The sequence below is a fragment of the Pygocentrus nattereri genome, chromosome 29 (genome assembly GCF_015220715.1).
Source record: "Pygocentrus nattereri isolate fPygNat1 chromosome 29, fPygNat1.pri, whole genome shotgun sequence".
NCBI lineage: Eukaryota > Metazoa > Chordata > Actinopteri > Characiformes > Serrasalmidae > Pygocentrus > Pygocentrus nattereri.
In genome coordinates this window covers 21,215,957-21,240,162 of record NC_051239.1, presented here as the reverse complement: position 1 = coordinate 21,240,162, position 24,206 = coordinate 21,215,957, and the positions used below count along the sequence as shown (strand labels likewise).

The 24,206-nt window shown below is 41.0% G+C and overlaps 1 protein-coding gene across 1 annotated transcript in view; it reads left to right on the top strand.

Moving 5' to 3' along the window:
• LOC108434414 (dedicator of cytokinesis protein 3-like) overlaps positions 1-24,206 on the top strand; it is a 101,533-nt gene that overhangs the window by 46,252 nt on the left and 31,075 nt on the right. Inside the window, exons 20-28 of the mRNA XM_017709513.2 lie at positions 6,715-6,798; positions 6,994-7,094; positions 10,742-10,823; positions 11,245-11,415; positions 14,469-14,661; positions 16,252-16,379; positions 16,735-16,884; positions 19,173-19,271; positions 22,037-22,131. Of these exons, the coding sequence (XP_017565002.1) occupies positions 6,715-6,798; positions 6,994-7,094; positions 10,742-10,823; positions 11,245-11,415; positions 14,469-14,661; positions 16,252-16,379; positions 16,735-16,884; positions 19,173-19,271; positions 22,037-22,131 (1,103 nt within the window). The remainder of the gene's footprint in view (positions 1-6,714; positions 6,799-6,993; positions 7,095-10,741; positions 10,824-11,244; positions 11,416-14,468; positions 14,662-16,251; positions 16,380-16,734; positions 16,885-19,172; positions 19,272-22,036; positions 22,132-24,206) is intronic.

Genomic DNA, 24,206 nt, shown 5'->3' with positions numbered 1-24,206 from the left:
ATGGAAAATGACTGAAAAATACATTTGGAGTAATATTGATGAGTATAAATTTATAATTGTAATTTGGATTCTGAGAAGCAGAACATGCAAACCAACTGGACTGAACTTTGGAAGTGTGGAAAACACTGCACACTGCACTGCACCTGCAAAAAACAGGAGTTTAAAAAAATGATAGCAAGATATAGAGACGTTGGGACTCCTAACAACCATGCAAAATCAGCCATGCCTGGTTGACCACCAGAACTCCCCACCATAAACATTACTGAAAGCTTTAATCTTTGAGAGAAATCTTGCTTCAGAAAAATCTACAGGTATTTCTGTCCATCCTTCCATAGTGAATGTAGATACAATGCTAGCATTCTGAAATGCATAGCTGTCAAGAAGCTGTTACTGGGAAAAAGAAGCAGACAAACATTTTAAAAAGACGTCTGAGATGTAGAGTACAGTGCAGATTTTTAATTAGGATTAGTTTGATTGTGAGAAGCAGAAAAGCAACCTTTGAAGGAGCGGAAAAACATCTCTACAGAAACTGAAAGCAAGACCCAATCCCATTTCTTATTTTTACCCTTAACCCTTGTTTTTTCCTTGCCCCTCGGAACTGAATTACAATGGGTAGTGGTTGAAATCTTCCCCTACAAATTGGGACCCTCAAATAAAAAAGAACATTACTTCATTAACAGGCTACTAGCGGTGCTCTGTCTCGGTGACCTTGCCAGTCTACAGTCTTTACAGGAGCGGTAAAGTTCAGCAACCTCGCTGTTGGGCTTAAGTTAAAAATAAGGGCATCATATGCTTTCAAAGAGGGAGAATATGACTTATTTATCAGAATCAGAATCATGCTTTATTGGCCAGGTATGCTACGCATACAAGGAATTTGGTTTTGGTTACAGGAGCTCACAGTGCACAGTATCAGACAGAAATTCACTTATGGGAAATAAGATAAAAATAAAAACAAAATATAACAAAATAAAATAAAATAAAACCTGCATTCCTACCTCACTCACTCAGACACACACACACACACACACACACACAGTCATACCTGTAAACCTTACATTGTGCAAAGTATGAGTCTGAAGTTAAAGTGCTGAGTCCAGCAGCAGTTAAAGGGTGTATAGTGGCAGAAAAAGGGTTTAATGATGTGACAGTCAGATAGGTGGTGCAATATGGCAGGTGAGTAAGTTGCTAGAACAAACAATAGTTTGAGCAGCAGTTCCAGAGGATGGAGTTGAACTTGATACTATATACGAGTATAGGTAGAAGTGCAGTTTGAAGCTGGAATTGTTTTGTGTGATATTTTAACTGTTAAGAGAGTGATGGCTTGTGGGAAGAAGCTCCTTTGTAGCCCGGATGTCCTGATCCTCATCTGGCTGAAGTGCCAGCCTGAGGGAAGGAACTGGAACAGGTGGTGTCTGGGGTGAGAGGGGTCTGTGGAGATCTTCTCTGCACGCTTCATGGTTCTGGAGGCATGCAGGTCCAGCAGTGTAGGCAACTTAACCCCAATTGTCCTCTCTGCAGACCTGATTATACGCTGCAGTCTGTGGAGGTCATGCTTGGTAGCTGAGCTGCCCCACACTGTGATGGACGTGGTGATAACAGATTCTATGATGGCTGTGCAGAACCACACCATCAGCTCCTGGGGCAGGTTGAATTTGCACAACTGACGCAGGAAGTACATCCTCTGCTGGGCTCTTTTGATGATGGAGCTGATGTTGCTGTCCCATTTCAGGTCCCTGGTAATTGTTGTGCCCAGGAACTTAAAGGACTCCACTGCCACCACAGTTCTGTCCAGGATGGTGAGTGCTGGCAGGGCTGGAGGGCTCTTCCTGAAGTCCACTGTCATCTCCACAGTTTTTGCTGTGTTCAGCACCAGGTTATTTTGCCTGCTCCAAAGGAACACCTGATCAACCACCCATCTGTAAGCAGACTCATCACCATCTTGGATGAGACCAATGACTGTAGTGTCATCTGCATACTTCAGGATTTTGACTGAGGGGTCCATGGAGGTGCAGTCGTTCGTGTACAGAGAAAAGAGTATTCGTGAGAGGACACAACCCTGTGGAGCGCCTGTACTGATGATCTGGATGTTTGAGGTGAACTTTCCCAACCTCACCTGCTGCTCCCTGCGAGTGAGGAAGTTAATGATCCACTGGCAGGTGGGGCTTGGCACGCTGAGTTGGAGTAGTTTGTTGTGTAGCTGTCCTGGGGTGACTGTATTAAAGGCTGAGCTGAAGTCCAAGAATAAAATTCTTGCATATGTTCCTGAGTGTTCAAGCTGTGGAAGAATAAACTGGAGTCCCATGTTCACTGCATCGTCCACCGACCTGTTTGTCCAGTATACAAACTGCAGGGGGTCTAGCAGAGGATCTGTGGTGTTCTTCAGATGGGAGAGCACCAGTCTCTCAAAGGATTTCATTACTACTGAGGTCAATGCAACGAGTCTATAGTCATTCAATCCTGTGATGGTTGCTTTCTTAGGAACTGGTACTATGGTGGAACGTTTGAAGCAGGAAGGTACGACACACAGCTCCAGCGATTTATTAAAGAGTGCTATAAAGACTCGTGCGAGCTGGTCAGTGCAGACCCTCAGTCAGGAGGGTGAAACACCATCTGATCCTGGTGCCTTCCTCACTTTTTGTCTCCTGAAGATTCGTTGCACGTCCTTTTCGCAGATCTTCCGAGTAGGCTTAATGGATGGCTGAATGACAGGAGGGTGTGAATCTGTGCTGGATGGGTGTGTGGAGCTGGGCTTTTCAAACCTGCAGTAAAAGGTATTAAGCTCATCAGCCAGCTGACGGTCACCCATTGTCTGGGTGGGGGGGGTGTCCGTTTGTAGCTGGTGATGTTCTGCAGGCACTTCCAGATGGTTGATGGCTCATTTGTGGACACCATACTATTCATCTTGTTTGAGCAGCTCTGATTTCTTTGTTCTTTCCTTGCCTGATTGTACAGAGTCTGATCTCCACTCCTGTACACTGCTTCTTTAGACCGGCGCTACTGTTTCAGTCTGGCATTAAACCAGGGCTTGTTGTTGTGACATTTTATGTGAGTCCTGGTGGGAACACCAGCTGTCTTCATAAAAGCTGATGTACATTTACGGCATTTGGCTGACGCTCTTATCCAGAGCGACTTACAATTTGATCATTTTACACAATTGCCCTGACTGCATGTCTTTGGACTGTGGGAGGAAACCGGAGAACCCGGAGGAAACCCACGCAGACATGGGGAGAACATGCAAACTCCACACAGAGAGGACCCCGGTCGCCCGGCCGGGGAATTGAACCCAGGCCCTCCTTGCTGTGAGGCGACAGCGCTACCCACCGTGCCGCCATCCTGTAGGATGTCACAGTACCCGTATATTCATCCAGGCTGCCTGTAGCTCCTCAAACACACTCCAATCTGTTAATTCCATGCAGTCCTGAAGCCTTTCTTTAGCCTCGCTGGTCCACCTCTTCACAGAGCTGACTACAGGTTTGGCACACTTGAGCTTCTGCCTATAGGTTGGAAGGAGGTGGATTAGAGAGTGATCAGAGAGGCCCAGAGCAGCACAGGGAACAGAGCGATGCTAACACTGTAGCAGTGGTCTAAAGTGTTACTCTCCCTGGTGGGGCAGGTAACATGCTGTCTGTATTTAGGCAGTTCGCTGGTAAGTTGCGCTCTGTTGAAGTCCCCTAAAATGATAAAAACAGAATCTGTGTGTTTGAGCTTGTGATCTGGTCCGCAAGTGCGTGCAGCAGAGATGCTCACAAGTCATTTTTTGCAAGTCCAAGTCAAGTCTCAAGTCTTTGATCTCAAGTCCAAGTCAAGTCTCAAGTCTTTGATCTCAAGTCCAAGTCAAGTCTCAAGTCTTTGGTCTCAAGTCCAAGTCAAGTCTCAAGTCTTTGATCTCAAGTCCAAGTCAAGTCTCAAGTCTTTGGTCTCAAGTCCAAGTCAAGTCTCAAGTCTTTGGTCTCAAGTCCAAGTCAAGTCCCAAATATTAGAATGACACTGCAGTTGCAAATCACTTTATAGTTGTAATGGTCTGTTATGACACTTCTGATGTATAATAGCTTAAACTGGTAAATGAAAAAATTTAGATTTTGGAGATCCAGATCAGTGACTGCCTCCACAAGGCGAAGCGTTGAGTTCCATCTTGTTGACACAGCAGATGGGATGCTGTGATTGGCTCCATATTGAGCCTCAAATGCTTCCTTCATGCTACATGTAGAATGCAGCAAACTGCAAAATTTTGTCAATTTTGCCATTGCATTGTTTATACATTTTGTTTCTTTCAGTCCATCTCGCACAACAAGTTGCAGGGAATGTGCAAAATCAGTCACAGTAGAGGGGAAACAAACTGTGAAAGCTTTTTTCATATTAGCAGCATTATCAGAGATGATGTAATCTAATTTGTGTTTTATGTTAAAGTTGTCACATATCTCTTCAAACTTTTCACTTATCCTTTGTCCAGTGTGTGACCCTGTGAAACGCTCACAACTTAAAAGGACTGACTGTAGTCTTGGGCCATTCTTCTCAAGTTCCATAAAATGAGATGTTATACCTAAAAAGCCACGCATGCTCCTGTCAGTCCAGATATCCACAGTCACAGAAACAGTGTCTGTCTTCTCTAACTTGGATTTTATCTTGGACATTTTGTCTGCTGCAAGCTCACTTAGATGCCTGGTTACTGTGCTGCGACTTGGTGGGCAGTATTTCTCCTCTACCACTGCCATAAAGTTTTTAAAGCTGGGCTTGTCAATCAAAGACAAGGGGAGGTTGCAAGAAATAATAAGGTCCTGGATTATTGATTCAGTGATGGCCTTATGTCTGGGATGTCCCTGGCTGTACACTTGCACTCCTTTTGAGTGAGTCAGAAAAGAGTCAATGCTGCTCTGTCCCTCTCCACTTGCCAATTTTTTTGCTTTACAGAATTCAGAAAACCTGTAGATGAACATGGATATCTATTTGGAATAGTAATTAGGCTTCTCAAATTTATTAGTTTGTAATGTGTACCAACTTAGCCTTGATAAACAAATTAGTCAGACATGAATAGCTTAAAATACTGCACGTTACAGCTTATTTTTATCTGAATGTAGAGGCCAAAACATTACATTAAATGCCTCTCCTTTTCCAGTCAATACCAAGCTAACTGGGTAAACATTCGGTTGTTATAAGTAACACACTAACTGTGACGCTAAGCTTGTTTAGCAGATGCTAATAACCTTTCAGGCAGTGACTCACCTTTCCGGGTGGGTTTTCAGGTGGCGAATAAAATTCGATGTGGTGGAACCAGCGTCCTGTATTTTAATTCCACAGACGCTGCAGTTTGCTGCTCTTTTATTTTCCACTTGTGCGAAGTTTTTGTACCCAAAACGTATTATAAAAGGAGGAGCAGAAGCAAGCGTCCTCACCGGCGCCGTCATGATTGCGATGGTTTGCGGCGCGCATTTGAGTCACGTGACGTTACGTCAGGGGGAAGTGAAAAGCATACAGACAGGCGGAGAAGAGATTGTCAAATGAAACACAAAAGAACATTACAAATAAAAGATTGTTCACGAGTCTCAAATCACGAGTCCAAGTCGAGTTGGAAGTCTTTTGAATGCAAGTCTAAGTCGAGTCTGAAGTCACTGTATATGCGACTTAAGTGCGACTCGAGTACGAGTCCCAAACTCGAGTCCCCATCTCTGGCGTGCAGCGCCTCGTGCACGCACGCCTGGGGTGGAATGTAGATTCCTGTGAGTATGATAGATGAAAACTTCCTAGGGGCATAAAATTGTTTACAGTTTATAAAAAGTGTTTCCAGATTAGGGCTGCAAGTTTTCATTAACACTGTGACATCTGTACATCAGCCTTGGTTGATGTAAAAGCAGATTCCACCACCTTTCTTCTTGCCCGAGAGCTCTGTGGAGCGGTCCGTGGAGCCGTCCACTCTGTACAGGTTAAAGCCGTGGAGCTGGAGCGCACTGTCACTGTCCAGGGTCGACTCAGTGAGCCAGGACTCAGTGAAGCATAGCGCAGCAGAGAGAGAAAAGTCCTTGTTGGTCCTGCTCATCATCCACCCGTAAATCTTTGGTGATATAAAGCTTTTTCGCCAGCTTCTCTTCTGAATTTTCCCATTCCACCTTAAATGGAGCAGCAGTTACATTCTGGAGTTTCAGGCATCAACATCAACATCAACTGTTGAACTATTTAAGGTGGAACAGGAAATTTACCTAGCTAGCTACTAAGATGTTAGCATTCAAGAAGTGGACCGTAATACATTGAAATAATATTAAACTAAGATAAAACAATGGTAATCATAATTTGTTAACTGAGAAAATACTAACATTCGTGAGTGTCTTTGGTCGATTGTGTAGTCATCTTTCTTTTTTTCTCAAAGCACTCCATTTGAAGGGCCATGTAGACCTAACACTTTGCCCTGTCCCTGTATCTCAACAAAAGTTGTGACACTCTTCCTCTAGCTGTGAATGTGGAAAATAGAGGGCTAAGGGCAAAGTGGTAGGGGCAAGAGGGGTGAAATGGGACTGGGCCTAAATCTCCCAAAAATAATAGAAGCTGTAATAAAGGGTGGACACCCCTAATACTGAAAAATGTTATGCTAGATTTAGTTGTTGAGACATCCGTGTAATTTTGTGTTAAATATATGATAAATACTTTCTGCTTTTTTCTGATGCTGAAAAATTTTGCTAGAACACTATAAATGAAAATTAGTATTGTTTTGTGTTTTGTCTACAGTTCCTGCAGGATGTACTGGACACACTGTTTTCTCTTCTTGATGATAACATTGACAAATATGGACCACTAGTGTTTCAGTCTCTGGTAAGAAATTTGTATTTGTGTATGTTTCTTTAGCTTAAGTGCATTTACAAATAATAAAAATATCTAGGATATTCTTTTTGTCACCCATGATTCAAAACTTTAAATACATTAATTAATAAATACAATCTTCTCTTTTTGCTTAGGTGAGCCATAGTGTTCACTCATGACTCATGTGTGTTTGTGCCTTTGTTGCAGGTGTTCATCATCAACCTCCTCAGGGATTCACGGTATTACCATTTTCGGCCAGTTATGGACGCCTACATACACAACCAGTTTGCAGGAGCGCTGGCCTACAAGTAATTAACACAAAACACATTGTCCCCTCAGATCTCAGAAAAAAATACTCTGCACCTCTGTTTGTGCTGTAATTACTTGAGGTGCAGACAGGGCTGTTACTCTGTGGTCCATAGCATGTCTTTATCACTGCTAACGCAATTGAATCAAGATAACAAGCAAAACAATTTTTAATTGTCATTTTTTAGCCTTTAATTTTCACATTGTTTCCATAAAGAACTGGCCATGTGAAGAGTAGTTATCATATGAAGGATTTATTCTAGAACTGTTTTATTCAGTAAAGAAAAAAAAGAAAGAGGTAAAGTTGAACTTACCTGAAAGTGCAAATTGACCATTTATTACATTGTCTAATGAGATCATATAGAGAGAAAAAATTCAGTTCAAATTTCTGCATTGTATACTATATGACCAAAAGTATGTGGACATCTGACAATGACACCTGAATGAGATTGTTGGACATTTCTTTCAAAAACCATGAGCAAAAATATGGATATGGCCACCCTTTGTGGCCATAACAGCCTCTGCTTTACCAGGTGTCTGGGGGAATTTGTGCCATCCGTCAAAAGAGAATTTGTGAGGTCAGGCACTAATGTTGGATGAGAAGGCCTGGCTTGTAATCAGTGCTTAAGTTCATCCCAAAGATGTTTAGTGGGGTTGAGGTCAGTGCTCTGTGCACCAAACCTGTCAAACCATGTCTTAATGGACCTCTTTGTGCACAGGGGAAGAACTGTCCTTGAACAGGAAAGCACTTTCCCTAAACTTTTGCCACAATGTTGAAATCATCTGACTGTGTAAAATGTATTTGTTTACTGTATTATTAACATTACCCTTCACAGATTAATATTCCACCTCCACCAAACTGTACTGTTGGTCATTAGATGTAGCTCACATCACAGCTCATATAATAACTAGAGATGGCATATCAGTATCGAAGGATACTGATGAATCTGATCAAATCCTGTAATAATTCTAGCCTGAAATAGCACACACTCACATTATATCATGTCATGTTACGAGAGTGTTTGAGTACTTTGAGTAGCTCACTGTAACAAAGTAAGGCCTAAAAGTAGCTATTTGTTCTAGTTTATTGACTAATTTCCATTGATTCAATTTCTGAATGCTGTTGTGTTTAATTGATTTGTAAGAAGCACAATCTAACGAAGCCTGAAATTCAGAGATTTGTATTATGTTTGTCTCACAAAGTACCATTTTGAACAACAAAATCCATGAATAAGAAAATAAGTCTCACATCAACTGCACTTGAAACAAAATGGTAAGAAACACATTTGAAGCTTGTAACAGACATTCAAGTGGCACATTCTTTACTTTGTATGTTGCAGTTTTCCTTCAGTAAAGCTTAACTGAATATTACTTCATATTAGGACTGCTTTTCATACAAGTTTCAGATACCTATTCTAATACATCAAATATTTTAATTAATCCAAGAAGATATCACCCAAATGGGTCAGTTACCAGAGCAAAGAGAAAACCTGAAGCTACAGGGAACGGTAAGTTAGCTAGCTTTGTATTTGAATTTTTTGTTCCACCTTAAATGAAGCAGCTGTTACATGTTACAGAATGCGGTAACAAAAAGACCCTGGAGAATAGCAAGCCAACTTCAGCTTCATGGAGAAAACATGAATCTTAGCAGTTACTTCTCCTCATAGAATTCAAGCAGTCACTAAATGCTAATTCTGAAAGGGCAAATAAGTTACTCCATACAAATGCTAATAGCTACCAATTTGCACCTCTGTCTGGTTGTAGAGTCTGATGTTAGTCAGATTCTGTAGTTGGCTGAGAGTGATTGAACCACACTAGAAAATACCCTCTCACCTATTTCAGGCAGAAGAGTAAGAAGCACTTTAATGTAGCTACTGTAAATATTCTTTATTAACTCATTAGTGTTAGGGTACATGTGGTTAAATGAAGTGCTTCAATTAAAAAGAGCTAATTTTAAAACTGAAGAAAATCAGACAGGTGTTGGCCAGTACTTAATGTTTCCATGTAATACAACCCCAAGTCCAATGAAGTTGTGACGTTGTGTAAAACATAAATAAAAACAGAATACGATGATTTGCAAATCCTTTTCAACCTATATTCAATTGAATACACTACAAAGACACAATATTTAATGTTCAAACTGATAAAATTTATAGTTTTTTGCAAATATTCCCTCATTTTGAATTTGATGCCTGTAACACGTTCCAAAGAAGTTGGGACAGGCGCAACAAAAGACTGGGAAAGTTGAGGAATGCTCAAAAAACACCTGTATGGAACATTCCACAGGTGAACAGGTTAATTGGAAACAGGTGAGTGTCATGATTGGGTATAAAGGGAGCATCCCTGAAAGGCTCAGTCGTTCACAAGCAAGGACGGGGCGAGGTTCACCACTTTGTTAACAACACTGTTGAGAACAATGTTTCTCAACATGCAATTGCAAGGAATTTAGGGATTTCGCCAACTAGAGTCCATAATATCATCAAAAGATTCAGAGAATCTGGAGAAATCTCTGCAAGTAAGTGGCAAGGCAGAAAAATAACATTGAATGCCCGTGACCTTCGATCCCTCAGGCGGCACTGCATTAAAAACCGACATCATTCTGTAAGGGATATTCCCACATGGGCTCAGGACCACTTCAGAAAACCATTGTCAGTGAACAAGTTTGTCACTCCATCTACAAGTGCAAGTTAAAACTCTGCCATGCAAAGCGAAAGGCATATATCAACACCACCAAGAAATGCTGGCTGCTTTTCTGGGCCCGAGCTCATCTGAGATGGACTGACGCAAAGTGGAAAAGTGTCCTGTGGTCTGACGCGTCCACATTTCAAATTGGTTTTGGAAATCATGGACGTCTTGTCCTCCGGGCCAAAGAGGAAAAAGACTGTCTGGATTGTTATCAGCGCAAAGTTCAAAAGCCAGCATCTCTCATGTTGTGGGGGGGGGGGTGTTAGTGGCCATGGGAGGGGTAACTTGCACATCTGTGAAGGCCCCATTAATGCTGAAAGGTACATACAGGTTTTGGAGCAACATCTGCTGCCATCCAAGCAACGTCTTTTTCAGAGACGTCCTGCTTATTTCAGCAAGACAATGCCAAGCCACATTCTGCACGTGTTACGACAGCGTGGCATTGTAGTAGAAGAGTGCAGGTACTAGACTGGCCTGCCTGCAGTCCACACCTGTCTCCCGTTGAAAATGTGTGGCACATCATGGGAGACCCCAGACTGTTGAGCAACTAAAGTTGTACATCAAGCAAGAATGGGAAAGAATTCCGCCTTCAAAGCTTCAACAATCAGTGTCCTCAGTTCCCAAACACTTATTGAGCGTTGTTAAAGGTGATGTAACACAGTGGGAAACACGCCCCTGTCCCAACTTCTTTGGAACGTGTTGCAGGCATCAAATTCAAAATGAGTGAATATTTGCAAAAAACAATAAAGTTTATCCGTTTGAACATTAAATATCTTGTCTTTGTAGTGTATTCAAGTGAATATAGGTTGAAAAGGATTTGCAAATCATCATATTCTGTTTTTATTTATGTTTTACACAACATCCCAACGTCATGCCAATTATAATTACAACTCATATTATAGCTGGTGTTATATCACATATTGCTTATATCATTGAATGTGTATGTTTGTGTGTGTGTTTGTAGGGAGTTGATCCGCTGTCTGAAGTGGTACATGGATCGCTCTGCTGAGGTTGTACGCCAAGACCACATTCAAGATGCTATGAGGGTCAGTAACATGCTCATTGCACTGGCCCTATCATCAGGAGATTATGACTTTGATCCCTGCTGAAGCTACAGCCATCTGTATCGCTGCATATGATTAAATTGGGCAGATATTTGTAGTAGTAAAAACTTACGTAGACTTTTCTTAGGACTTGTTGATGTATGGCTTAAATTTACATTATGAAAGGCAATCAGTTTAACATTTTAAAGGAAGTCATGTGGTTTGTACAAATCTCCTATTATTGTTTCAGCCACTCCTACTAGACATCAGTACACAGAAGAATCTCCAGCATTCCTATCCTAATTAACTATTAATAACCTTGACAATGATAGCCTTCTCTAGACCTAGAAACACCCTTGCTTGACCTAAAGGCTTCAGGAACATCTCTAAATTCATAGTATGGATGGTTGTGTGTTTGCTTTAGGCACTGGAGTATCTGTTTAAGTTTATAGTCCAGTCTCGGGCTTTGTATTCGCGGGCTACGTGTGGTTTGGAGGAGGAGCAGTTCAGAGCCAGCATTCAAGAGCTCTTCCACTCCATCCGTTTTCTGCTCAGTCTGGACGGACGTAATGCTGAGACACTGGTCTGCACACAGGTGATGCATCCATATCCTTACTGGTAGAAAATTTGGGAATATGTGTTAACAAGGGCTGTCATTATACGTTATATTAGTAATTATGTCAGGGGTTCATTGATACCGATACTAGTGTCATACTGATAACATGCTTATTTACCTGCACTCAATGTCATGAAAAGGCACTGATACCAAAAACAGCTGATACTAGCCTGATACTATGTAGCATAAGCCTAGTTAGTATTCGCTGCCACACTAATAAACAGATGACTTCAGCTAGATTTTAAAGAATTAACTGTTAAGGTACATTGCACTTATTTATTCAGATATCTAGTTAATTCCGTTATATCATATGATATGATATCAGACAGTATCAGTGAGTACAGATACAGAGTCTGATAGTACTAAAAAGCATGTACTCATACTTGGTCTGAAAAACTTGGTCTGCATCCATAAATCAAGTAATCCATCAGTTAATATTTTTGAGTAATATATTTCAATCTTCAAACTATAAAACTAGGATCAACTGAACAATATTTTGCAGATATTTTGCAGAGCCTTTCAATACTTCCTCATAAAACACAATGGGAGAAAAATTACGCACAGTCTAACAGACTCACAAAAATTAATTATCAGGGTATTTGCAAATTAAATTCTATGCCATTTTTGATGGTGCCAGTCATTTCATGAACTTTGAGCCAGCCATTTCATTAACTTTTTGTATCATTATATAGCAGAATGTAATGCAGAAATGTTCACTTTACATTCAGCCTAAGAACCACCAACATTATAATGCACATAACCACAATAACCATGCACACAATGTGCATTTTCAAAAATTTTTCATCAAAAAGTTTTCTTCAGTCCACACTTTGGGCTGTTATCCTAGGTTTAATCAACTTACATGGCAGTTAAATGCCCATGAACTGACTGATATACACTGCTCAAAAAAATAAAGGGAACACTCAAATAACACATACTAGATCTGAATGAATGAAATATTCTCATTGAATACTTTGTTCTGTACAAAGTTGAATATGCTGATAACAAAATCACACAAAAATCATCAATGGAAATCAACCAAAATTAATAACCAATGGAGGTCCTCCCTACAACGCCTGGGCATGCTCCTGATGAGGTGGCGGATGGTCTCCTGATGGTCTCCCAGACCTGGACCGCCAAAGTATCCGCCAACTCCTGGACAGTCGGTGGTGCAACGTGACGTTGGTGTTTGGAGCGAGACATGATGTCCCAGATGTGCTCAATTGGATTCAGGTCTGGGGAACGGGCGGGACAGTCCATAGCTTCAATGCCTTCATCTTGCAGGAAATGCTGACACACTCCAGCCACATGACGTCTAGCATTGTCCTGCATTTGGAGGAACCCAGGGCCAACCGCATGTCTGTCACATGTGCTCAGTGTGAACCTGCTTTCATCTGTGAAGAGCACAGGGCACCAGAATTTGCCAATCCTGGAGTTCTCTGGCAAATGCCAAGCGTCCTGCACAGTGTTGGGCTGTGAGCACAACCCCCATCTGTGGATGTCGAGCCCTCATATCGTCCTCATAGAGTCGGTTTCCAACCGTTTGTGCAGACACATGCACATTTGTGGCCTGCTGGAGGTCATTTTGCAGGGCTCTGGCAGTGCTCCTCCTGTTCCTCCTTGCACAAAGACGGAGGTAGCGGTCCTGCTGCTGGGTTGTTGCCCTCCTACGGCCTCCTCCACGTCTCCTGGTGTACTGGCCTGTGTCCTGGTGTACTGGCCTGTCTCCTGGTAGTGCCTCCAGCTTCTGGACACTACGCTGACAGACACAGCAAATCTTCTTGCCACAGCTCGCATTGATGAGCCATCCTGGATGAGCTGCACTACCTGAGCCACTTATGTCGGTTGTAGAGTCCATCTCATGCTACCACGAGTGTGAAAGCACCACCAACATTCAAAAGTGACCAAAACATCACCCAGAAAGCAGAAAGGTACTGAGAAGTGGTCTGTGGTCCCCACCTGCAGAACCACTCCTTTATTGAGTGTGTCTTGCTAATTGCCAATAATTTCCACCTGTTGTCTGTTCCATTTGCACAACAGCTGTGAAATTGATTGTCAGTCAGTGTTGCTTCCTAAGTGGACAGTTTGATTTCACAGAAGTTTGATTTACTTGGAATTATATTGTGTTGTTTAAGTGTTCCCTTTATTTTTTTGAGCAGTGTATTACATCTCACTTTGCTACATGTATTCTGCTTCTCTTTCCCTCTCTCCTAAACCTCAGGTTCCAAGCACACGTCTTGTTAAATTTTGTACAGTTTATAGCTTCTCCTAATACCTATGCATAAATTGTACAGTTATTATTGTTGTTACCGCTGTAACTCTACAACTTCCTTTGGGAAATAAGAGATATTCTGTGATCATCGTTCAGAATGTTTTGATGTCAAATGATGTATTGTAGAGAAGATTTCTTTACAGCAGTGGTGATAGGAACCAGACGTCATGGTGTCTATTCAAAGTTAGGCATGTAACTTTCATATGTATTTAATATGTTTTATGTAACTTTCATGAGATAATAGTGGAAGTTACTGGCACAGATTGCGTTACAAGTGGTAGTGATAGAAGCCCAAGATCATCATGTTTTTGTGTCTGAAATGATTAGTGAAACTACATATGTCTTCTGGGTTTGTGCATGTGATCTTGCTAATGATAAAATAGTGGTGAATTTAAAAAGTTATAAGTTACTTACAGCACCCTGTATGCACCTCTCTGCCATGAATGTGCTTTGAAAATTAAGTTTTAAGCCCCAAAAAAAAATTCTGGCATCAGGCATTGTATTTGTAACTATTTCATGAGTAATAGCTTATTGTGAGGAAGGTTTAGAGGCATTAAATGCTTTAGACGTCTGGATTTCCTGTCACCATCGATATGACTAATTCTGACTCTGTAAGTTTCCTTAGAATGGTGCATTTTTTATCAAACTACTCTGAATGACTTTTACATCTTAACTATTTAATTATGGTCAAATTTGTTTGAATTTTCTTAAACGTTTGTATCTATTCACCTACCTGTCTTTGTGTCCTCCTTCTCTCCAGGCTGCATTATTAAACAGCTTCCCAGACATCTTTGATGAGCTTCTTCAGATGTTTACAGTGCAAGAGGTGGCAGAGCTGGTGAGGGGGACACTAGCGAGCATGCCCGGTACGGTGGACATTGGTCAGTCCATGGACGTGGTCAAACTCCAATCTATCTCTCGTACTGTGGACAGCAGACTCTTCTACTTCCCAGGTTGGTCATCTATCTGTTAGGGTCAAGATCTCAGAATGAGTTCCAAGTCACTAAAGCAAGTTGGATTGAATAGTACAGGTTATTCGCTGTTAGTGGTGGAGTTAATACTGACGTTTGGTGTGATCATGAAGTAGCAGTGTCTGACTTGTGAATTACTCTTTCTCTTGAACTGATGCGTTTCAATAAATCAAAACAATTCATAAGTCCAAATGAATCTACATGTATTTGTAGCGTCTGTGCATTTTGTTACAAGTCAATTGTCATTGTAATAAAATGTGAAAATCTGTCCTATAAAGTCTTAACATAAGTATACACGTTACTTGAATGAGAAAGAATGTGAAAAATTATTATTTTTTGCAGTACTGCTAAATTACATTTCATGCAGAGGTGAACTTTAACTCTGTAAACTCATGAACCTCAGATCTGTCAAACAACAGAAAACAGCGTGAGCTGTGGCATTTTGGAAATACTGAGCGGAAAAATGTTCCTCAGTCCATATAACGGCGCTTATCACAGTTGCATAAAACAAAGTAGTTACCCAGGTGCTGTTAACTGTGTACTGTAACTATATGTTCCTTTAGTCTTTAAACTAAGACATTGATTGCCTGGTGAAGTTGAAGCACTTTTTTACTGCAAGGCTGAAGGTTTGTGTTTTGTCTTGAAGTGCTAGCTAAGGAGTACAGGCTCATATGTACATGAGAAAATCCATGATCCCATGCTGTCAGAAAGGCAAATCAATAGCAATAATGTTGCAAGTGTAACTATACCTCATACACATTTTTAACACTGGCTAGACAATACTGAACAGATCTTGGGAGATGGGAGGGCAGCCTCTCAACAGGAGTGACTAATCAAACCAAATCAAATTTATTTGTAACGTTTTTTACAACGGATGTCGTCACAAAGCAGCTTCACAGAATTCCAGAAAAGACAGAGTTTTTACATTCTTGTTAAACCGGTGAGCAAGCCAGGGGTAAAGAAAGAGTGGTAAAGAAAAACTCCCTCAGAACAGGAAGAAACCTTGGGAGGAACCAGGCTCACCAGAGGGGGACCCACAAACTACCTTCAAGTGATTATACTACTAATATTAATAGCAGTAGTGTTAGTAGTAGTAATAGCTGACTAAAATTCATTTTAAGTTTTGATAGCTGATTGGTTGGTTGGGTGTGGCCAAATCCAACTTAAATCTGCCCATATTTGTGGGAATGTGCCTGATCTGGCAACACTTGCAACAGCTTCTATCTGTTGTAACTGAAGTGTTGCACCCATACTGTTTCACTATTGGCTGGCACGCAGTACTGGTATCAGTGATGGTGATATTTTGCTCATGGTAACCACTAGTGCAGTGCCCCACCACTCATAATGGATGAAAAGGCCCTGCTTGTGACCCCACAAGTCACAGATGTTTGATTAATTGAAATTAGACAGATTTAAAGAATCTGTTTGATAAGCTTATCAAACTATCTTGCACCATACTGGTTAAGTGTGTGAAGCTTGATTCCCTCTTACATTCTCACTGGTCTCTCTCTCTCTCTCTCTCTCTCTCTCTCTCTCTCTCTCTCTCTCTCTCACTCTCTCTCTCTCTCTCAGAATCCCGGAGTATTCTGCTTCCAGTAGTATTACATCACATTCACCTGCACCTGAGACAGCAGAGAGAGCTGCTGTTGTGTGCAGGAATTTTGAGCAGCATCTTCTCCATCCTCAACACAAGTGCTCAGGTATCTTTCCACACTCTTAAACATTAAAGATAACAAAAGCATTCCTTTAAGTGCTATTATCAAAGAACTTCTTTTGATTTTCTCTGTGTGTACAATATGGCAAAACATGATGTTTTAAAACATTTTTGTGATGTACACTGTGATGTATTAAAATATTGATATATAGCCTTCCAAAAGATGGTTCTTTAAAGCAGCAGCTCTCAGACTTTTAAGCTTTGTGAATAGTGACTGCCACTGCCAATAACTGTTTAGGAAACCTTTATTATGAAGCAAATTCATATGATATCATGCTGCATACTGTAGAACTGTTTGTGATTAGATCTGCTCAATGTCCTTTTCTCCTCTGCTATCTTAGGAGTCTTCGTGTGTGCAGGAGGAGGTGGAGATGATGGTGGAGAGTTTGCTGGACGTGTTACTGCAGACCCTCTTGTCCATCATGAGTAAGAGCCAGGCAGTGGAAAACAGCCGGAGTCAGCGCTGTCCCCAGTGCACTGCAGAGATAACGGTCAACTACGTCCCATTTCTTTCACCCTTTTAATTTACTTATTGGCTTGTTAAGTTTGCTTCTTTTAAATAGTTCACTCTAAGTCATGCTTTGTCCTAAAATGCATTGACAAGTCTGCACAACCATAATGGATGTGGTTTGAGCATATTGAGCATATTTATAGTCAGAAGCCTGAGAAGCAAAAGCCTCTAATTTTTGAGACAATTTTTAATGGAGAATGTTTGATTAAAAGTTGAGAAATAATAAACAAACAAATAAATAAATAAAACTATGTAGAAGGGTCAAAATTTCAAGCTGACCTGACTTATTTTTTGGTACATGTCTTATAGCTGTTTCAGCTGTTGTTTTTTTGTAGCTTAATTAGGCATATTTTCCAGTAACAGCATGAATCTGGTTGTGTTTGTTTTTCCTTTAGGACCAGCATGAATTTGACATCTCTGTGTGTGCTTGCTTTTCTTGCTAGGACAGTATAGGTTTAATAATTCTGTCTGTGTGCGGTTCTCCAGCAGGCACAGCGTGAATGTTTAGCTTTGCCACAGGGACACCGTCAGTTTCAGAAATTTTTTTTTCAGGAACACTTTGATAGCTCAAATTAGATGCAGCAAAAACATTCTCATATTTACCCTATCATCCAGCTCAAAATTCACAGGTAAAAACCCAATTCCAAAAAAGTTGGGACAGTAGGGAAAATGCAAATGAGAACAAAAAGCGGTGATTTGTAGATTCAGTTTAATGTGTTACCTTGTAAACTTTCAAAAGTTGGGACAGGGTCAATTGAAAACTACAAACACTGTGAAATGTTGAGATTCAATTCGTAACGTGAATGTTTCCAAAACGTCTTTAACAGATGGTTCAGTCATGCTTGGGTAGACTAGAAGCATCCAGGAAAGTTATAGTTTTTATGAGCAAGGATAAGTCAGGGTTCACCAAGTCAACACTTTAAGAATAACACTCAATTAGCATTTGCAAAAATTTTAGGTATTTCATTGGTGCAGAATATCATCAAAAGCTTCTGGGAATCTGCTGAAATCTCCATGAGTGAAGGGCAAGGCCGAAAACAAATGAATAACCAAGACTTTTGATTGCTCAGATGGCACTGCATTAAAAACCCACATGCTTCTGTGTTGAAGATTATCAAATGAGCCTGGGAATACTTTAGAAAATCCTTGCCAGTAAACAGTGTCAGTCACTGCATCCACAAATACTTGTTGAAATTCTATAATGCAAAGCAGAAGTCATATTTCAACAACATCCAAAAACGACATCACATTAAGAATAATTGTATATAAAAATGTAAAAAACGGAAACACAAAACAAACATACAAGTAACACAAGTGAGTTGAATTGTTAAATGTCTTGTCTTTGTACTGTTTTTCAATTTAATACACGTTAAAAATATTCCTGTCTGTTCTTATTGACATTTTACCTACTGTCCCAATTTTTTGGAATTAGGTTGTAAATGATGAGCTAAGTGGAGGAGACATTGATATTGGGAGATTCTGATCACTAACATGACCTATTTATAATGAATATTGTTTCTATGGAAGAATGAGAGAAGATCCCCTTAATTTATTCTACCTTTCTCAATACATTTACACAGTTTGGAATCAGGCGTGCTTTAGTCACCCTCTCATCTTGTTGACAGAATGTAAAACAGAAAATGGATTTGTGGGAAGCAACACAGTGATTTAAAAAATTTTTTTTTAGCCAAAGTGTGTATGTTGTATGTAAGAAAAAAGATAAAAAAGAAGCAGAGTTTTAGGATTAAATGGGTGAAGGCTAATATCAGCACCCCACAGCATGAGAATAGAAAGTTCCCCACTAGAGCTTAGTAATGTTGTTCATAGCACTGCTTGATTAACGACTTACTAAAAAGCAGAATTAAAATTTTCAATATGGGCAGCTGATTATTTTGTTACATTTATATTATATTACATTTGTATTATATGTATTTGGTTTCGTATCAGGCTCATTTAAATCTCTAATAAACACATTTTCATTCATAATTAGGCAATTCCAAAAGCATGGCAAAATGTTAATGATGTTATAATAACTTTCATTAGACTGAAATTCAGAGAAAATGTCTCCTTAAGAAAAGATCCTGCAGTTGGACTTTTGAGACGCATGACCTGTGTTTATATGGTGTCTACATGGACAGTATGAGCTTGATGTTCTGTTTGTGTTTTTGTGTTCCTGTAGGGAGTTTGATGGCTTGTGTGTGGGATTGGGTTTCCTGCAGCTGTGGGAAGAGTTTGACAGCTCTCTGTGTGTTTGTTTTTTTTCTACAGGGCGAGTATGTGTCCTGTTTGCTGTCTCTGCTGAAACTGATGTCTGAGTTGCATTTCCACCACCTGCTCAACAACTTCCACAGCAAAGATGAACTCAAGGTGAGCCAAAACAGCTCTAATTTGACCATGATGCCAGTCAGAATGAAACATAGACCAGAATGTTACAAACTAATTCTGCTTTTTGAAGTATATAGACACTCTGCACTGAAATATTAACTATATAAAAAATTGTATAGCACTAACATCATTTTAACCTTTAAATGTCTTTTATTAACAAAAGTAATAATGCTAGTGCTCTCTGATATTTTTCTATATTTGAAGCTGTTTTTTGTACTTTTAGTACTTTTTACAAGATTGGTAGCCTTAAATAGTATTTTATTAAATGTAGTGTACTGACAATGGGATTTAATAAAACAAAGTTATTATTTTACTGTATTTGTGTTTAATTGCATTTTACAAGCAAAACCACACTTACTGTCAGGATAAATTATTTAAACAAATGTTTTTAAACAGTACTGCACAGTATGTACAAATAAGCTTATTGACTTTTATACATCAAAACCTGCAACATGTCTAATAATGGCTACTCAGAGACCAATATAAACAGCTACACTATATGGCCAAAAGTATGTTGATCCATCCATCCATCCATCCATCCATCCATCCATCCATCCATCATCTTCCGCTTCTCCGGGGTTCGGGTTGCGGGGGCAACATCCTAAGCAATAAGGCCCAGACCTCCCTTTCCCCAGCCACTTCCACTAGCTCCCTGGGGGGGATTCCGAGGCGCTCCCAGGCCAGCTGGGCGATATAGTCACGCGTGTCCTGGGTCTTCCCCGGTGTCTCCTCCCAGGTGGACTTGCCTGTGACACCTCCCAAGGGAGGCGTCCAGGAGGCAACCTAACAAGATGCCCGAACCACCTCAACTGGCTCCTCTCGACGTGGAGACGCAGCGGCTCTACTCCGAGTCCCTCCCGGATGACCGAACTTCTCACCCTATCTCTAAGGGAGAGTCCAGACACCCTGCGGAGGAAACTCATTTCGGCCGCTTGTATTCACGATCTTGTTCTTTCGGTCATTACCGAAAGCTCATGACCATAGGTGAGGGTGGGAACGTAGATCGACCAGTAAATCGAGAGCCTTGCCTCATGGCTCAGCTCTTTCTTTACCACAACAGACCGGTAAAGAGCCCGCATCACTGCTGACCCAGCGATGTGACATTGAGGTCACCAAACCGGACACCCTCCATCCCCTGACTGCGCCTAGAAATTCTATCCATAAAAATTATGAATAGAATTGGTGACAAAGGGCAGCCATGACAGAGTCCAACTCTCACTGGGAACGAGTCTGACTTACTGCCGGCCATGCGAACCAAACTCCTGCTTTGTTTGTACAGGGCCTGAATGGCTCGTAGCAAAGAGCCATGTACCCTGTACTCCCGAAGCACCTCCCACAGAATACCCTGGGGAACACAGTCGAACGCCTTCTCCAAATCCACAAAGCACATGTGGACTGGTTGGGCAAACTCCCATGAACCCTCCAGAATCCTGGAGAGGGTAAAGAGTTGGTCCAGTGTTCCACGACCAGGGCGGAACCCGCACTGCTCCTCCTGAATCCGAGGTTCGACTATAAGCCGGACTCTCTTCTCCAGTACCCCTGCATAGACTTTACCAGGGAGGCTGAAGATCAATCTGACAGGTTCTTCTGCCAGGCGTTCCCAGCAAACCCTCACTATACGTTTGGGTTTGCCCGGTCTGACCGGCATCTTCCCCCACCACCTGATCCAACTCACCACCAGGTGTTGATCAGTTGACAGCTCAGCTCCTCTTTTTACCTGAGTGTCCAAAACACATGGCCGCAAGTCCGATGACATGACTACAAAGTCAATCATTGATCTGCGGCCTAGGCTGTCCTGGTGCCATGTGCACTTATGGACATCCTTGTGTTCAAACATGGTTTTCGTTATGGACAAACTGTGGTTTGCACAGAAGTCCAAAAACTGAACACCACTCGGGTTCAGATCAGAGAGGCCATTCTTCCCAATCACACCCCTCCAGGTCTTACTGTCGTTGCCCACGTGAGCATTGAAGTCCCCCAGTAGGACAATCGAGTCTCCAGGAGGAGCACTTTCAAGCACCCCTCCCAAGGACTCTACGAAGGCTGAGTACTCTGAACTGCTGTTCGGTGCATAAGCACAGACAACAGTCAGGACCAGTTCCCCAACCTGAAGGCGTAGGGAAGCTACCCTCTTGTCCACCAGGGAAAACCCCAACATACAGGCGCCGAGTCGAGGGGCTATGAGAAAGCCCACACCTGCCCGATCGGTGGTGGGTCGATGGGAGGGGGGACTCATGTAGCTTCTTCGGGCTGGGCCCGGCCGGGCACCATGAGTGAATTCCCGGCCACCCGGGCTGGCGAACCCCTCCCCCAGGCCTGGCTCCAGGGTGGGGCCCCGGTAAACCTGATCCGGGCAGGGTACACAAGTCCTGCTTTCTTGTTTTCATAGGGGTGATTATGGATCACACTTTGTCTGGCCTGTAACCTAGGACCAGTTTGCCATGGGAGACCCTACCAGGAGCTTTGCTCCAGACAACATAGCTCCTAGGATCATTCAAGCACACAAACCTCTCCACCACGATAAGGGGTGATCCATGGAGAGGAAGTATGTTGACATCCCTCCTAATTATTGATTTCAGGTTTTTCAGCCATACCCACTGCAAACAAGTGTATAAAAAGTGTATTGTGAAATTTATGCACTGCTAGATCTGCCCCAATCAACTGTAAGTACTGTTGTTGTGAAATAGAAGGGTCTAGGACCAACAACAGCATATATCATTGTACTTTATACCTTGTTTTTTTTGCAGGAGTTTCTGCTGAAGATATTCTGTGTGTTCAGAAATCTGATGAAGCTTGGTGTGTTTCCACGAGACTGGAGTATTATGCGGCTACTCACCAGCCAGTGAGTGTTTTTTTATAAAGTGTTTCATTTAGTATGCATTATTAAAAATAATATTAATGTTCAGGGCTTCCTAAATGTTGCTCCTGAAGAATATTTTAACTATATTATAACTATATATGTGCCAGCTCTCACAGTCAGGTTTGGTAGTCACACAATTTCTTATGGGTTGGTAACTGATTGGTTCCCCATGTTACTCTGTAATCCAAGCAACATGATTTCTGTCTATTACAGCAAACTGCATTGCTATATAGCGCATGAGCAGTTTGAATGGGTTCATTCTTAAATGTAAGACATAAATGTGCCTCAGTCCTTTTCCAAATGCTCCCTCTAAAAACTCAGATTCTAACTAGTTAAAATGATAGGCACAAGTTTCAAACGTAAACATTAATCATTTAAGCTGTGTTGCACAGGTGTGTACAAGCTGTGGTGCACACCAAGATTTTATATAGATGTAGCAACAGAAAATGAAATGCAAATTACAAATTAAACATGTCGGTTTCAAGCCTGTTTTTAAGTCCTAAACTCCTGAAATATCCAAGATGTTGGTTGGTTGCCTTGTAGTTTGACAATACAGAAACAGGGAAAAATGGCCAGAACCAGGAGAAGGAATGTAAAAATAGAGAGCAGGAATGAACAGGAAACATATTCTGCCTTAAGATTCCCAGAAGAATTCCTCATTTGATTTGCTCATGTAAGAAGTTTTGCGAGATTCTCTTCATTCATCTTCTTTTGTCAGACTGTGTTTATATGGCAAAGCATATCCTGCAGAAAATCTGCATCCAAACTGCAAGAAAGCAAAGTTATGAGAAGGGTTATGGGCAGAAAGCTTGATTTCATGTTTCACATTACTCAGGATGATCAGAGTAAAGAAATTATCAGTTACTTTACTCCCACTAAATTTAATTCTTCACAGTCAGCCCACGTAAACATTTTTGTGGAAAGGTTTTGTAAAAAAAAAAGTATTTTGTAAAATGCACTAAAAGCTAGAATCTGTGATGTTATTTCTTGAATCTTTTTTAACTGATGAAAAAAGACATGACTTTTGATGTTTTTGCTTGCAAACTTCATTAAATTTTGTATTGATAGTTGCGTATTGTAAAGCAAGCTATAATGTTATCCGATTTATATTCTTCTTCTTCTTCTTCTTCTTCTTCTTCCTTTGTTTATTTTTCTGCTGGATTTTTCTCCCGAAACTAGTCCCACAGTTTTTGAGATATCGATGTAGTTCCAACTCCAGATTGTGTGATGCGTGCTTGTATACAGTATATGTACACAGCTTTTTGATTGGATGCACGGATTCCGAACAGCGGCGCAAAATGTGGGAATTTTTGTCCCATTGAAAATGAATGGGGAGGCTATGGGCAGACTGCCTGACATGATGTCACAATGCTAAGGGTTAACTGCTTTTAAGGTGTAACTGCACCAAGACAGCACTGAATTTTAAGGAGGAACTTCAATTTAAGGTGGAACTAGCCTAATAGTAAATTTAAGGTGGAACTTCAATTAACATAGTGCTATGTTTAAGGTGGAACGGTTATTAACATATCACTAACTTTAAGGTGAAACCTCAATTAACATAGCAAAAAATTTAAGGTGGAACTTCTATTAACATAGCAGTAAATATGGCACAGTATTTAAGGTGGAACCTTTTTAAGGAGGCACAGAACTTAAGGTGGAACTTCTTTTAAGGTGGCACAGACTTTAAGGTGGAACTGCAATTAATCTAGCACTAAATTTAAGGTGGCACAGAATTTAGGACGGAACTCTCTTTATGCTAGCACTAAATTTAAGGTGGAACTTCAGTTAACATAGCACAAAATTAAAGAAGGCACAGAATTTAAGGTGGAACTTTAATTAATATAGGAATGAAATTAAGGTGGCACAGACCTTACGGTGGAACTTGGAATAACATAGCTCTAAATTTAAGGTGGCACAGTATTTAAGGTGGAACTTTTTGTGAGGTAACAGAACTTAAGGTGGAAATTGAAATAACATTGCACTAAATTTAAGGTGGCACAGTGTTTAAGGTGGAAGCTTTTTAAGGAGGCACAGATTTTAAGATGGAACTTTTTGTG